Below are 14,624 nucleotides of genomic sequence, written 5' to 3'. Positions count from 1 at the left end.
CTACAGCAATTTCCGTATGCTGCCAATTGATTGGAGGCGAGATGTCGACTCTTTTTGATTTCCCCCCAGTTCTCACAAGGCTGGCATATTGTGAACATCCCACCAGATGCTCCTGCAAAGTGTTTTCCCGGAAGAATAAGAGCAATGTTTGGACAACTTCAGCACCCTGGGGGGTTTACTGAAGTGCTAGTAGCAATTATTGTGAAGCAGAGTAGCTTTGTGTTTTTTTTGGTTTTTACTTATTTATTTTCCTATGGTTCTGCTTCAGTTGAAAAAGCAAAAGGCTGGAGTGATGAAGTAGCGTGAAAGAAATGCATCATCCCCTCCTTTGCTCTCTCTTGCCACTTGAGATAATACCTGTTTACTTTGGGGATGGTTGACAGAAACTGTCGCCACTCCTACCTCAGTTCAGATGGTTTGCAGCTAAATTACATGCAGATTTTCTGAAAACGGAGAACACTACTTTTCAGTCTGTTTTCTCTCCAGTTATTTTTATTTTCTCCTTCTCTGCCACCAACACCACCACCGCCACCACCCCCCCTCCGCCTTTGTTTGGTGGAATGCCCACACCAAGGCCTGAGTTCACTCCCACTGTGTGCCAGACATTGGCCCGTAAGCACTATAATTGTAATCGTGGGTAATTGCCCACCTCTCACAATTGCAGGTTTTGTTGTGATGCCTTTGGGCACTCGATCCAACCCAAGAACTGCTGCGTGGAGTCATTTCATCCCCCCAGCCTTTAAGTACACAAATGACAATGGACTGAAACTGTTTTAGCAGCCTCCAAATTACAATGAGAAAATAAACGCAGTTTGGTTAAAGACACTTGGACTGTCCTCGAAAGGTGTTTTTTAAGTTTACCAGACTCGTATTTGGACTTTCTCATCAAGGTTGTGTTTAATGATTTTTCAAAGTATAGCTGGCCCTCTCTGCTGTTTTTAATTAGCTATTTCTGCTTTGGCTAATTGCTATCACTAAGGGACTCACAGTCAATCCAGAGCTCAAATGAAAGCAGCAGACAGCTATGTATCATCAAAGCACAGTCTGCTTGCTCTGTTTAGTGTCATTTCACGCTACACCGTACTCTGTCCTTGACTACAAGGCCTCTTCCCTCACTAGCCGTTTAAACACCGCTACACACATACAGACACACACACACGCTCAGTGCCTCCAAATCTCATCAGGCCACTTAACCTTATAACATTATAGTAATTGCATTTGTTTTTAGTGGTGACTTTTATTTTTAAACAAATAAGGACTTCTTTTGAATAAAAGATTCCAATTAAGTTTTGGAAACCAAGGAAAATTGCTGTGGGCCGGTGTGTTTTCACAAATCCACTGTGATTTATTTCCTCAATGCTGGCAGGCGCTTCATCATAAAAGGTAATGAGGACGGTTTTGCTATTCAATTTGCACCTCATTCTATTCAAACTGGATGGTCTCCAGTGAAAACACGTGTTTGGATCACAGTGGCCCCTAGAGGATAATCAAGGGTACCTCGGCCGTCCACCAACCCTCAGTTAGATGAACAGATATTGTTTGAATCAGAATCTTTGGTAGCAGCTATCCCGCTTCTTTCCTTCCCCTGTGACAGTGGTGTTACTTAGTGTGCACCTGAACAATTAGGCTCAACCTTTGTACAGATTACAGTGCTGGTTCCTTTTTGTTTTGGATCCAGTGGAGACAGAGAAGTGAGTAATGAGGTGCTGTTATGAGATCAAAGTATGATTCTCCCCTTGATTCCCTGATGTGTCAGTGCTGCTAGTTAAATAGCTGGTACACACACCCAGACACACACACACACACGCACACACACACTCCTCCAGATCACCTATTAGTGAGCAGTGTTTGATCTATTTTTAATGGAGGCTTACAGGTTGTGCATAAACCTATAACAAGGGTCTAATGTCATTGCTGAGGTCTGCTAATACATTAATTAACTTTAATTAACATGTTTGAATATCACCATGACTACAGAGAAGTCTAATACAGCAGCACCATCGCCTGCTGTACAGTTTTAGATAGCTCCAGCGCAGATATCAACCTCATACAACCCATGAGTTTGTTTTTACTGAGGAAGTGAGGAGGTGAGCACACTGCGCAGCTCTAACGCTCGTACTTCATTATTCAGCTGGCAGATTTAAAATCCCAGACCGTGAACAATGGACTCCCTCCAATGAGCCGATGTCTCTTTTGTTCTCTCCCCAAATAATTATGTTAAGAGCCGACTAAAAGCCTGTCCCTTCTCTTTAGGACTGAATTTATATGGAGTAGTGTCAGTGTGGAGTGTTTTCATTCATTAATGTGAAGAACATCATTTTCTAAGGGGGGTGTTCATAAGTGGCTTCATCTTTGTGACGCTGTTGTTAATCGCGGCAGGTAAAGTGAACTTGCATGAATAGAAGGAGGAAGGAGGCAGCTAAAACACAATTTTGAATTCATTGAAATGCATAAACATTGCATATGCCATGGACATTAATTCCCCATAGACCCCATTATTATTTTTTTATTCCAGTATCGTTGGTATACTCCTTTGTCATTTATTTATCCATGTAGGAATCCTCTTCAGGTAGAGACCAAAGGGGAAACTCGATTGTTAGAACGAGTAGAAAACATAAAAGGCAGGAAGTGTTATGTATCCGAAATCAGGGCTGGGATCTTGTTATATTTGTCCCATAATAGATGGGGCACACCAGATAATGAGGGTTGTTATTTAACCAGAGAGAGGCGGTGAGTGGAATGTGAAACACGTACCACATTGATAGGTAGATAGGTAGAGGTTGATTTTGTTTCTTCACAATCAAGGATTTTCAGAAAGTCTTTTCCTGGAGTTGAATAACATTTCACACCTGATTATCCTTAGAATTACCCACAGAGTATTTGGCCGAATAATGTGATATATTCACATTGCATAAAAAAAAAGTTTGTTGTTTCTTTCTTCACAAAGAACAGCAGCTGCGGTCAGCTTGAATTCATATCACTTAAAAAAGGAATCCTGTGGTGACATGTTTTCACAGCAGGATAAAAAAGTATCAAAACATCTTAGAAATTCCTCCTCCTGCAGTGTCATCCACTCATCTGCTGTCCATACATGCTCAGCAGGTTGCAAACACAAAGCTTACTTTTGACAAAATATGACTTAAATATGCTGCCTCTGGTGGAGCACTGGTGCTGTCGAGGGTGGGAATTATAAAACGCTGACTGGAACGTTCTACTACTGGTATTACTACTACTGATAAGAACAAATAGTACACTCTCAACAGACAAACAACAAGCCCCAGACTACCTCTACATTCAGCCGTATAAATTTTACAAAGATGTTTTTGTGTGAAAGCAATTTGCATCCACTCTAGCAACTTTTAAGAGACCTCCGCCCACAGTGAAACACATTGAAATTGCTAATTCTCTTCATCTTCGTCGTCTTTTCAGTTGCCAGACAACAAATCTGCATCACAACCTACATCTGGTAAAGGAGTTGAACAGACAGCCTGGGTGACAAAAGAATTATTTTGTAATTATTATTATTATTATTGACCTTTAAAATGCATGATGAAAAAGTTAGACAAGAGAAAGCTGTCGTCTTAACTTTGCTGCCACACAGTCGACTGTGACTGGAAAGCTACAGACACAGCCGTTAAACCTCTGTTTGGTCTCCTGATCTCTGTGATCATTTACTTCATTTGCATATTTTTCTGTTTTTGTCAGAGGCCAAAATCATTAGAATTTATCATCTGATCACCACAAGTATCTACACAAATATCATGCCAATCCATCCAATAATTATTGAGACGTTTCAGTAAAAAACAAAAAACTGAATCCCATGGGGGCAGCAGAGGAAAAGTTACAGGATCAACAAAGTCAGTAGGCCTCCTCCTCTGGAGACCATAAATGTCAGGTCGCCACCATGGCTAAAATAAAATGAAATAAAAAAAAATAGACAAAATCAGACAAATACTCAACACAAATGACAATTCTGAAAATTAAAAACAGTAATCGTCCAATAAGCAACCAGCCTGCCATCTTCCCTTGTTGCCTGTCTTTTGTTATCATGACCACCATTCTGTTTATCTACTGTGTATACAGTACATCATATATGCATATATATATATATATATATATGCATGCATCATCATACATCTATTCAGCCTGTATATCTCCAGTTTTCTTGTTTAGTAACCAATTGGTCCACTAAGTGCGGGCAGTCTAAGCCCTCCAGTAGTAAAGTACCATCGAAGAGCCCAGCAGACAAAGGCTTTTAGCACACTGCAGTGCTGTAGTAGATGCTCACATTAAACTACTTTAAAGCACAAGGGCTTTGGTAGTGAGAGAGCCTTCACGTGGTGGGCTAAAAAACACTTAGGCAGATTTTAGAGAATGTGTCAGGATAGCGTGATACATTCAGGTGTTTTTGTTTTTAACATCGGGCAGTGGAAACAGTTGCTTGGACTTTTGATGGTGAATGTTTTGCATGTGTCCCAGTCTGCTCTTCCTGTGCTTACACAGCCTGGAATAGCTTTTAGTATTTGAATTTTACAGGTAGGCATACACAATTTTGCACAAAGACAACCACTAAAGCACATTTTACACACAGAGGAAAACTAGATATAACCAGAAAACATCAACAATACTCAAAATACACAAACTATATTCACACAATGTATGGCAAGAAAAAAGATATCATTCCTCCATAAAAAGGCTATTAAGTTCAAGCCTCTCTATGTCTTCTTCTTCCTCCAGATACACACACATTAGCTTCAGCTCTGTATGGTTCCCAGGTGGTTCCTCCTTGTTTCATCTGGTAATAATTCTTGGAGGCTTGGATGAAGACACAGGGTGTATTACTCATTAATATGGCTGTCAGCAGAGGGAGACATGCTGATGCCTCCCCAACTCACCTAATTCTTTAGTGTAACATAACTGCAAGGATCATCTTTGTTCATTAAATATGTTATGGTAAGTAACAGCGCTAACATGATTTGTGACTGTGAATGGGCCCTTTTACCAAGTCACAGTGAGTGCTTTCTTGCGTCTGACACCAGGAAGGTGGATGTTGCCAAACGGTCACAGGTGCAGGATGTGAGGCAGCAGCAATGTTCTTGGCTCATCTCAAAGACGGCTTTGATTTCACTTCCTGAGGCAGGTGCTGGGAGGTTTCCTGTTTCTCTTGGCCAATGAGGGGTGTTTCTTGTCTTCTTTCGCCGGCTGGTTGGCTTGCGTATCGCTTTGGCGTGAGGATTCCACCTCTGAAGAACGGGTGAAAGGGAGAGATATGAAAGGGTGACAGGAGAGAAACGGAGGGGAGGAAATGGACGAGAGGGTGAATCCGTCCTTGTAAAACGGCACTTCCATTCCACTTGCTTGAGCATGCTCCCCAGACGCAACTTGTGAATGTCACGCAATTAACCGGGCTGTGATATAAGTTAATTAATGACACACAGCTGACTTGGGGAGGGGAAAAAAAAGAGGGAAGAAAAAGAAAGGTGAACAAGCATCAAGAGGAAAACAAAGGACTGTGTGATGTTATGAAATATCCATCTGGCAGAGCTGCCATACTGTAAGGAAATAGATGTCAAAGTAAAGAAGACAAAGGTGGACAGACGCAGTGTGAATGCTTAAAATGTGGATAAAAAATTTATTCTGATTTTGGAAAGATAGCAGGAGGGAAACTCAGCTATAAGGGGATGTCTGGAAAACAGCTTTGCATGAAAAGGGAGAGAAAAATTGAGAGGAAGCAAAAGAAGAGGTAGATGCAGATGCAGAGGAGAGAAAAAGGAGGTGTCGTCTTTGAGAAAATTAGAGCTTCTCTGAATAACTACGCTGAACCATATTCTTCTTTATCACGATGCGTGGGTGAGGTGCCAGAGGATTAGAGAGAGTGTGCGACTGAGAGATAGATGAAAAGAGAGACCGAGCCTCTAACGAAGCCAGCAGCAGAGAAGAGATTGACAGACGGGTTCATGTGTGATTCACTTTTTTATCAACATGCAGTCACGCCACATTAGGTCTGTAACAGCAGGTATATTTCATGTTTTTACTTAAGAATTCTTATATCTGGAAATGTTTAATAACTAGTAATAATTCGTCTTGAAGAAACTGCTACAGTCAGACTCATGGACAACATACATACTGATTTAAACAATTCCATCATAGCAAATAAGAAATACTGAATAACCTCATGTGTGCAGATCCAAACAAGGTTTTTACATGTGTAAACTAATTTTACTTTTATTTACATCTCTGCTTTTAATATGTCTGTATGTCTGTATTATTTTGACAAAATCCCAAACACAGGCTGTCATTTTAAGACATTTTACTTGCTAAAAATCACTCTTCCATAACATGGATGTTTGTTGTTTGTTCTGCTCCATGGAAACACACACACTTTTGTTTGCTTACTGTCAAATATGGTGCAAACATGTTCAAAACACAAGGTTACTGTTTTTTTCTGACAATAATTAATTTAAGCCACTACCAATTAGCAGCTTAAGACATCATCTCTTCCTCCATTACTTGTAATTTTATGCTTTTTCACACTAAACAGATGTACTGTCGCTGGCATACATGCACACACATCCGCCGACACACACTTTTTACATAACAAATGTTGCTACTGTAAGTCTCTGAGGCTAACTGGTGTCCTCTCTCTCTCTTCTGTCCTTCCTAACAGCCATGAAGTCGGACCGTAAGCGTCTGAAGGCAGAAAAAGCAGACCTGGTGAACCAGATGCAGCAGCTTTATGCCACACTGGAGAGCCGGGAGGAGCAGCTCCGTGACTTCATACGCAACTATGAGCAGCATAGAAAAGTATGGCGCCCGTGCTCTGACCACATACTGTCACACACAAGTACACACGCCAGAACATCCATACAAAGAGTCTCTTCTTCTGTAATTGTGTTGGTTGGAAGTGCTTTGCACAAAAAGGCTTGTTAGGCAAACAATCTATATCCAAACAAATAAAACTGTATAAATTAGGTTTTGTTCTGAACTGGTTTTGCAAATTAGTGAGTATTTGTTGTTTCTCAGAATTAAACAATGGACAGCTGAAAAATGCCTCCTGTGTAAAAAAGCCTTCAGTCTTGAAAACATAACACGTGACTGTGTGCATGCTGTGGAATAATTTATTGTTATGTGCAGTGTACATGTACTGATCTACTCAAGGGTAGTGTTGCATTCTGTGATTTCTGCATATGTGACCTTGCTATGAAATACTTTACTACAAATCAGATGTTTCTCTTGGCATTGAAATTCGATGTCCAAGCATGTTTATTGATGGTAATCTATTCCACTCCTATAGCACATATTTCTTCTGTACCAAAACCATTCACCAGTGTACTGAAGTCATTGCCAAGCATAGACATGGACGTATCATCCATGATATTACACATACAGCAGTTTTAATGTATTTAGACTCCTCTCTTCTTCTGAAAAAAAAGAATCACTGCCCTGAATGATTTGAAATTAGTGTATTTTTCAAAGGTATGCCTGATTTGTGAGCCAATCCATCAGGATCTCTGTGTCCACTAGGAGAGTGAGGATGCGGTGAAGGCACTGGCCAAAGAGAAGGACCTGCTGGAGAGAGAGAAGTGGGACCTGCGGCGGCAGACCAAGGAAGCTACTGAGCATACAGGGATGCTGCGCTCTCAGCTCGACCTCAAGGAAAACCGCATCAAGGAGCTGGAGGCTGAGCTGGCCATGGTGAGACAGCTGCATGGATGGATGGGGGCGGGACTAGACTTTTATCTCTTTCTTTGGCATATATGAGTTTGATATTCTACATGTTTAGAATGTGTCTTTGTGAATAATAAAAACAGATAATGATCAGCAACTGAACCAAAATACAGTTGTCAAGGCTCAGACACATAATCCATCACAAGTGTTGAAACTACTGACAAGAACAAGGAAAAGAAGATATTTCTGCCAAATAAGAAAGCATAAATCATAAGTTTGCTGTTTCATAGGTGTACATTATTTTTGGGTATACTTGCATATAATCAAACGCAAAAAGCCTTTGAATGTACAGTATAGACATCCCTCATGTCTCCAACCCCCAGATGAGTAACTGTGTCAATCAGAGAATGGAGTATCGGGTGTTTGAGCGGCTTGGGGACAGGGACTGCTCTCCCAGGGTCGTGGCGGTAAGACGGGCCCCCTCCCACCCCCCCAGCTTTGACTTTGACCTCTCTTGACCCTCCCGCTCCTTGGAAATCTCTCCTACTTGTGGCCTCATTGTCGTCTTGGAAAGCCCCTCCTCAGCTGCACGTTTTTTTTGACTAACCCCGGCTGATCCCAGTAATCCTAACAACAGTTGATCCCAAGGATTCCCGCTGTGATTGATCTGAATGTGGTCTAGGTCTAATGAGCAAAGATCTGCTTTGGGAGGAGAAACACATCGATATTCTGACAACTAATGATTGCTCCAAAGGGTTGTGATTGTATTCTGTTTTTGCATGTCAAAGACATTGATTGAAAATCGTTTGACCGCTGGTAGGTAAAGATGATTGCAATGAAGCTGATTGTGTTGGTGTTGATTTGCAGCCTGCTCTAGCATGGCATGATGATAAGATTTGCACAATAACAAGATTTCAAGCATTTGTTAAACACCGACATGTCAAGGCGAAGAAGAAAACCTACACAGGCAGAAAAACTTTTGACAGACACAAACCACACACGAACAAACACATCTCCCAAGGCTCCAGCAGCTCATTGTTGTTCCCGATAAAAGGCGGGCGAATTTTGCTTTGTGATGAGACTCTACAGAGCACATGTATTCATTAAACTTGTAAAAAAGATTCCTCATGCCCTGTTTCCCCCCTCCCCATCTCTACACAACCTCAGCCTCCACCACCTCCTTTAGCACCTTCACCGACACCTTCTCCAGATATTCAGGTCTGTTTTTTCCCAGCACTCTCAGGAGCAGTAGCAAGAGATTTCACACAACAAAAGACACAGACCATGAATGTAGCTGCATTTTTCATGAGACAACAACCACATGAGGAGGCCAGAGGAGAGCTCATATCTTCACATGCACTCAGAGACTCGTAGGGGAATCGGTGATACATAACTCAACACGTACATACGTGCACACATACAACATGTGCATAAATAAAAACAAGAAAAACTGTGAAAGGAATACAAAAACAACCTCAAAATTGTAGGATTTCTCTGCAGGGTTGTTGCTCACGGTGATCTCTGACTGTTTCCATCCGTCTGTCTACCTTCTTAAGGCCAAACAGTCATTAGCCACCCTGACCAAGGACGTACCCAAGCGTCACTCTCTGGCCATGCCCACGGAAACGGTTGTCAACGGCAACAACCAAGAGTGGGTGATGCAGGCTGACCTTCCCCTGACTGCTGCCATCAGACAGAGTCAGCAGACCCTCTACGTCCACACGGGTCATCCCACTGACAGACAAGGTAGGCCCACATGAGCGCACATCCTGTACATGAACTGACTCACACAGAGTGGTTTTACCATCATTTACCCTCTGCATGTTCATATTATACTGCTTCACACACACATTCACTCCCGCCATCTGCTCAGTATGACCATATTGTTGGCCACCGATGAAGCTCAAGTCGTAACATTTCATGCGCTTGATGTAGCAGTTACAGTGAGCATATTTTTGGCTTTACAGCTTCCATTCGTCTTTCTCTCGCACAGATTTTGTATTTGAGAATGTTGGCAGCTGGAGTTCATACGTTTTGTCTGTAATGTTTAAATAACATAGACTATAACTTGACTCCTGTTTCTAAAGAAAATGTTTTTCAGCTTTTTTCACCTGACTGTCACTCAGTATTTTTTGTGCCCCTGTTTTTACTTCTCATACGTCCACCACATTTGCGACTGTAGGTTCACCATTTGACTGACTTGTACACATACCACAGGAGGAGTGACTTTATTTAACCATGGCTAGTCATGCATGTAGACACTTGGAGCTGAAATGCATCACAAAGCACGAGTCGAAGCATCAACCGTCATTGACTCCCTTTTTAAAATTCAAAACAAACATAGTTTACAGACAGAATTTCATTGCAAAAAGCAGCCGCTTTTGAGTTTTCATTTTTTTTCTGTGCAGAAATACAGCAATCTTGATGTAAAATTCAAACTCAAAATCCAGTTTTAAAGTTGAAATTCAGTGACTGTTCAACAGTTTGTGTTGCGTTTCAGCTGCAAATTCCTGCACACAGGGTCATTATTAGGTCTATTAGATCAGTGAAATACAAAGCAAAATGAATATTATTAAAGAATTATTGTTATTATGGAATAACTGTGGTCTTGAGGTAATATTGTAGGTAAATAATCTCGCCCCCTCAGAATCAGCACTTGAATGGTGTCATCCAAGTGACCAACCACACAGTCACCCTGACAGCTTGATTCTAAACTTCCAAAAAGATCAAAGTAAATAAAGCCAAACTGGACTACTGGCACCTTCTACCCTAAAAGGGAAGTTTTACACAGATTAGTCTTGCTGCCTCTAGAGTAGAAGTCCATCTCAACCCTTGTTTGAAAGGGCAGCCACAGATTCGAGCAGGCTGCTGACTAATTGGGAACATCTTGAGAAAGAAGCAGACGAAGACCAAAAACAGGGGAAACGTGTGAACAGTCACGATCCCCCAAATTGCTGTGCAATTGGTTGTACTGTATGTATCAGTCTCACTGGTACACACACACACACACACACACGCTCTCTCTCGCTCAACCTCTGTGAAGCTGTTTTCACTGTTGCTTAGCAACTGCAGATGATTGCAAGTAATTTCAGGCTTTTGGTTCGGGATTTTTTAAAATATATTTTTGTTTAACGGTGTTGTGGCATTGCTGTGAGAAGAACCTGATTCTCCCTGTTCACTACTTTCGGTGCCCAAACACACCCGAAGAAAACAAGCCTCTTCTTTTTTTTTTTTTCCCCCTCTCGTCCCGTTTAGTGGCTGCTGTGCGGGTGAGCCCGTGCCACTCGCGTCAGCCCTCCATCATCTCCGACGCCTCGGCGGTGGAGGGAGACCGGTCATCCACACCCAGTGACATCAACTCACCACGACATCGGACTCACTCTCTCTGCAATGTAAGAGCTGCCCACCACCGCACCCTCCCAAGTAATCACCTCCTATGTTGTACCTGCCGACTGTCCTGCTGCCCGGCCGCTGTCGTTTCCCTTTCCGCCATCGTTCTGGCTGAATTCATGTTTGCCCCACGCAGTCTGTTGTGTACTCACTCTGCAGCTGTGACTTGAATTTATGTGAAAACCAGTTGTGTTTGTAGAAAAAAAAAAAAAGTGCATGCCCCGGCAGCATGTCAAGTGTCACTTCCCCTTTGTGTTGTGATCTTTATCTTTCTTGGACTTTATCGCCCACTCTGCACCGCTTCCACTGACTTCCTCTGCTTTTGCATCTCTCTTTTTCCTTCTCCATCTCTTCATCTTCTTCTACTCTCTCTCTGTCTCTCTCTCTCTCTCCCTCTTTCTTCCCTCAGTCCCTAGAAGATCTGGAGGAGGCGAAGCGTAAGAAGAAGAAAGAGAAGATGGGGCTGGGCTCTCTGTCACGTGTCTTTGCCCGGGGAAAGCAACGCAAGTCCCTCGACCCCGGTTTGTTTGATGGTACTGCAACACCTGATTATTACATAGAGGAGGATGCAGACTGGTAAAGCACACATGTCCGAGCGATCCACCCGGAGAGCCTTTTGTGGCAATTATCAGAAGACAGCATTGTGTTGAAGAGCATGTATGTGTATGTGTGAGAGAGAGAGAGAAGACAGGTATGCGTGTTTGACGTCAGCGTGTACATATATAAAAAAAATGTGCGTGCCTGTGCAGTCTCACGTGCATGCATACTTACGTGCGTGCGTGTGTGTGTGTGTGTGTGAGAGAGCGTGTGCATGTGTGTGTCGTCCATGGTAAGAGGCCATGTCAGAAGCCGGAGGCGCATCTGGCTTTGCTGAAGTGTAAACCTTAACGAGCAAATTGCACCTGTATGTATGTACAGTCCTGTAAATAGAGTGTGACACAGCGACCATGTGGATATGTTCTATTGTATCTGCCCTCCAAAACGGCTGTGTTATTGGATCTTTTAATTGTTCTTTACATTTTGACTTTTTGTTTTCACTCAACTGGAAACTTGAAGGACTGCTGTACCTGTAAATAACAACAGTTAATGTGCACTTTGTGCGTGTAAATGTCTCCTTGTCCTGAATGCCTTTTGTTATTTTTGACATGTACTCCCTTCCTCTCACTACCTTTTAACTTGAACCCCACCCTGTTTATTGTCCTGCTTGGTCCATCCCCCCCCCCCCTCCTCCCTCCTCCCTCCTCCCTCCCCCCTCCTCCTTCCACACTGCCATGATGAGAACAGTTTCCTGTAGGCAACATGCAGACTCCTCAAATCCACCTCCAATTTGGTCGTACAGCTCATCCCTCAACAGCCAAGAAAACTGTGCAGAGGCACCCTGAGATTTTTTTTTGCTCTGATGAGCAAAGACGCTGCTAAACGAGGAACGAACTTTCTGTGCAGAAAAGTTTGTTCCACAGCAACATGAAGCCAAACAGGAAATGTAAGAGATGTGTTTTCTATCTGTTACGATAGAAGGTACATGACTAAGGTACATGTGTGACATGCATGCACATAGTCCCAGTCCCCCAAATGCATGATGAACAAAACCCCACTAAACAGAAATGTCTTTCTCTGGGTATGTTGCCGAGAAGATGATAAACTGTCTGTTTAAAAAAAAAAAAAAAAAAAAAAAAAAAGAGAGGTCAGTTACTGATTTCATGATGTTTATTCATGACTTCGCCCATTTTAAATGAAATGAAATGATTACATTTGGAAACTCGACCCTCAGTTATTCAGGAAATGTTCTGATTAAACTTTAAGAGCTTCATTTCCCCAACTACACACACAGCAGCGCTTTATTCTGCACCTTCAAGGTTATTTATGCAAAATGACATTTGAAATATTAAAGGTCAGCAAAGTCAACAGTCTCAAAGCAGCACTACACTTTGAATTATGAAATAACTTTTCCACTGATTCATGAGGCTCTGTAGCATTTTCTCTCTGTAGCATCTTGCAGTAGCTTGTAGCTATAATCTTATTAATCCATTAAAATCATTTTAGCAGTAAAATTATTCTGGGAAAAAGTGACACTGAAAAAGAAAGCTATTATAGTATAAAACATCAATTGTACTTACATTGTAGATATTAGACTGATGGTCAAGGCTTCTTCAAACCTTTTTTTTCCCCCAGAAAATTAGAACGTCAATTTAAAGGCCTGAGCACGGAGCAGACGCTAAATGAGCTACTATAACAATAAGGAGTGCCAACTCTGGAGGTTAAAACTCAGATTTAAGCTGGCTAATCAAACTGAGGCGAATGCATACCTTCTCCCGTGACCCCTTGAACTCGCCAAAACATTGTGATGCAGAGTTCAGGCCACTGCTGAAAAAAAGCAATTAACTTTGTGCCAAAGGTTAATAGCATTTCTTCAAGCAAAAGAATCAGCACAGACATTGGATTATTTTACATCCTTTCATTGGATTGAGCCGGAGTCTGCACTGCCCCCCCCCAGGAAATCTTTTCTCTCCCTGATATGAAACTAACACTGGGTATTTGTCAGTCTCACCTGAAACACTATAGAGTCACAGATTACACTGGAGCTGTATTTAACCACAGTGTTTGTTCAAAAAAAAGAGCGTCCACGTAAGCAGCGAAGGGGATTAACGTTTAACCCTCAGCTCAACCTACATTTGAGCTCGCAGATATCGGATCCAGAAGTGAATCACTAATTCAAAGATAAGTCATCATGTATTAAAATTGTATGTGTAAGAACAGCTCGACCAGTTTATTTCATTAAACATTCAATGAAATGTATGAGAATCTAGGCTATTTTTATTTTTTCCATTTAACCAACTTTTATGATACTCTGCTGATGGGAGAAAAAAAAAAAACATATCAAATGAAAAAACATTGTATCATTTTATGTTTTGAGCCATGGTATCTGTTTTTTATTTTATTCTTTTTTTCCACAAATATTTTACTTTTTGTAAATGAGATAACATTACAGAAATGAAATTAATATTATTATTGAAGAGTTTTATTTAAAGTCAAAGACGTAGGCCTCAGTGGAGGACTTCTATTGTGAGGTCCTGAGATGTTTAGAAACGGATAGTAGCGAACTTTTAAAGGCATGGCAACAAAATTACGCTCAAAAGAACTAAATGAGAAAAAAAAAAAAAAGATTATTTTAAAATAAAATGGATAACGTTGAATATTCATGTGGCTGTCCTCTCTTTCCCTGTGTTAATGTTTGTGTGTGTGTGTGTGTATGTGTGTGTGTTCATTTGTTGTGGTATGGCTCTAATCCTGATTCGTCCCTCTACGCTGGGGGGGCTGCCATTTTTAACATATGCGTTAGCTTCCCTCAGCCCTGCAAGTCCATCTGTGAGAGGACTGCATCTCAAAATCTTCCAAATGGCCTCCTTTCCTCCCTTTCAAAAATTTAACTCCTTATTCACACTGAAAAATATTTTTTCTCTTATATTACTCTGAAATCAATAACCAGAAAAGAGATGGGAGGGAAAGGAAGCCATGTTTTTTTTAAACAGAACTCATATGTGTGTCAGCACATGGTGTCAATAATG

At 41.6% G+C, this 14,624-nt stretch overlaps 1 protein-coding gene across 2 annotated transcripts in view; it reads left to right on the top strand.

Moving 5' to 3' along the window:
- LOC122982122 (kazrin-like) overlaps positions 1-13,466 on the top strand; it is a 159,208-nt gene extending 145,742 nt beyond the window's left edge. Inside the window, exons 5-10 of one of the 2 annotated variants that reach the window (XM_044351163.1) lie at positions 6,668-6,804; positions 7,525-7,695; positions 8,052-8,135; positions 9,225-9,414; positions 10,924-11,060; positions 11,468-13,466. In XM_044351163.1, coding sequence (XP_044207098.1) covers positions 6,668-6,804; positions 7,525-7,695; positions 8,052-8,135; positions 9,225-9,414; positions 10,924-11,060; positions 11,468-11,638 — 890 coding nt within the window. In that variant the 3' untranslated portion in view covers positions 11,639-13,466. The remainder of the gene's footprint in view (positions 1-6,667; positions 6,805-7,524; positions 7,696-8,051; positions 8,136-9,224; positions 9,415-10,923; positions 11,061-11,467) is intronic. The other variant, XM_044351164.1, reaches the window with a different exon arrangement.
- Positions 13,467-14,624: the final 1,158 nt, after the last annotated feature.

This window comes from Thunnus albacares, chromosome 5, assembly GCF_914725855.1.
Source record: "Thunnus albacares chromosome 5, fThuAlb1.1, whole genome shotgun sequence".
In the NCBI taxonomy this organism is placed as follows: Eukaryota; Metazoa; Chordata; class Actinopteri; order Scombriformes; family Scombridae; genus Thunnus; species Thunnus albacares.
Note: the sequence above shows the minus strand (reverse complement) of the source record. Positions and strands in the feature narration are given on the sequence as shown.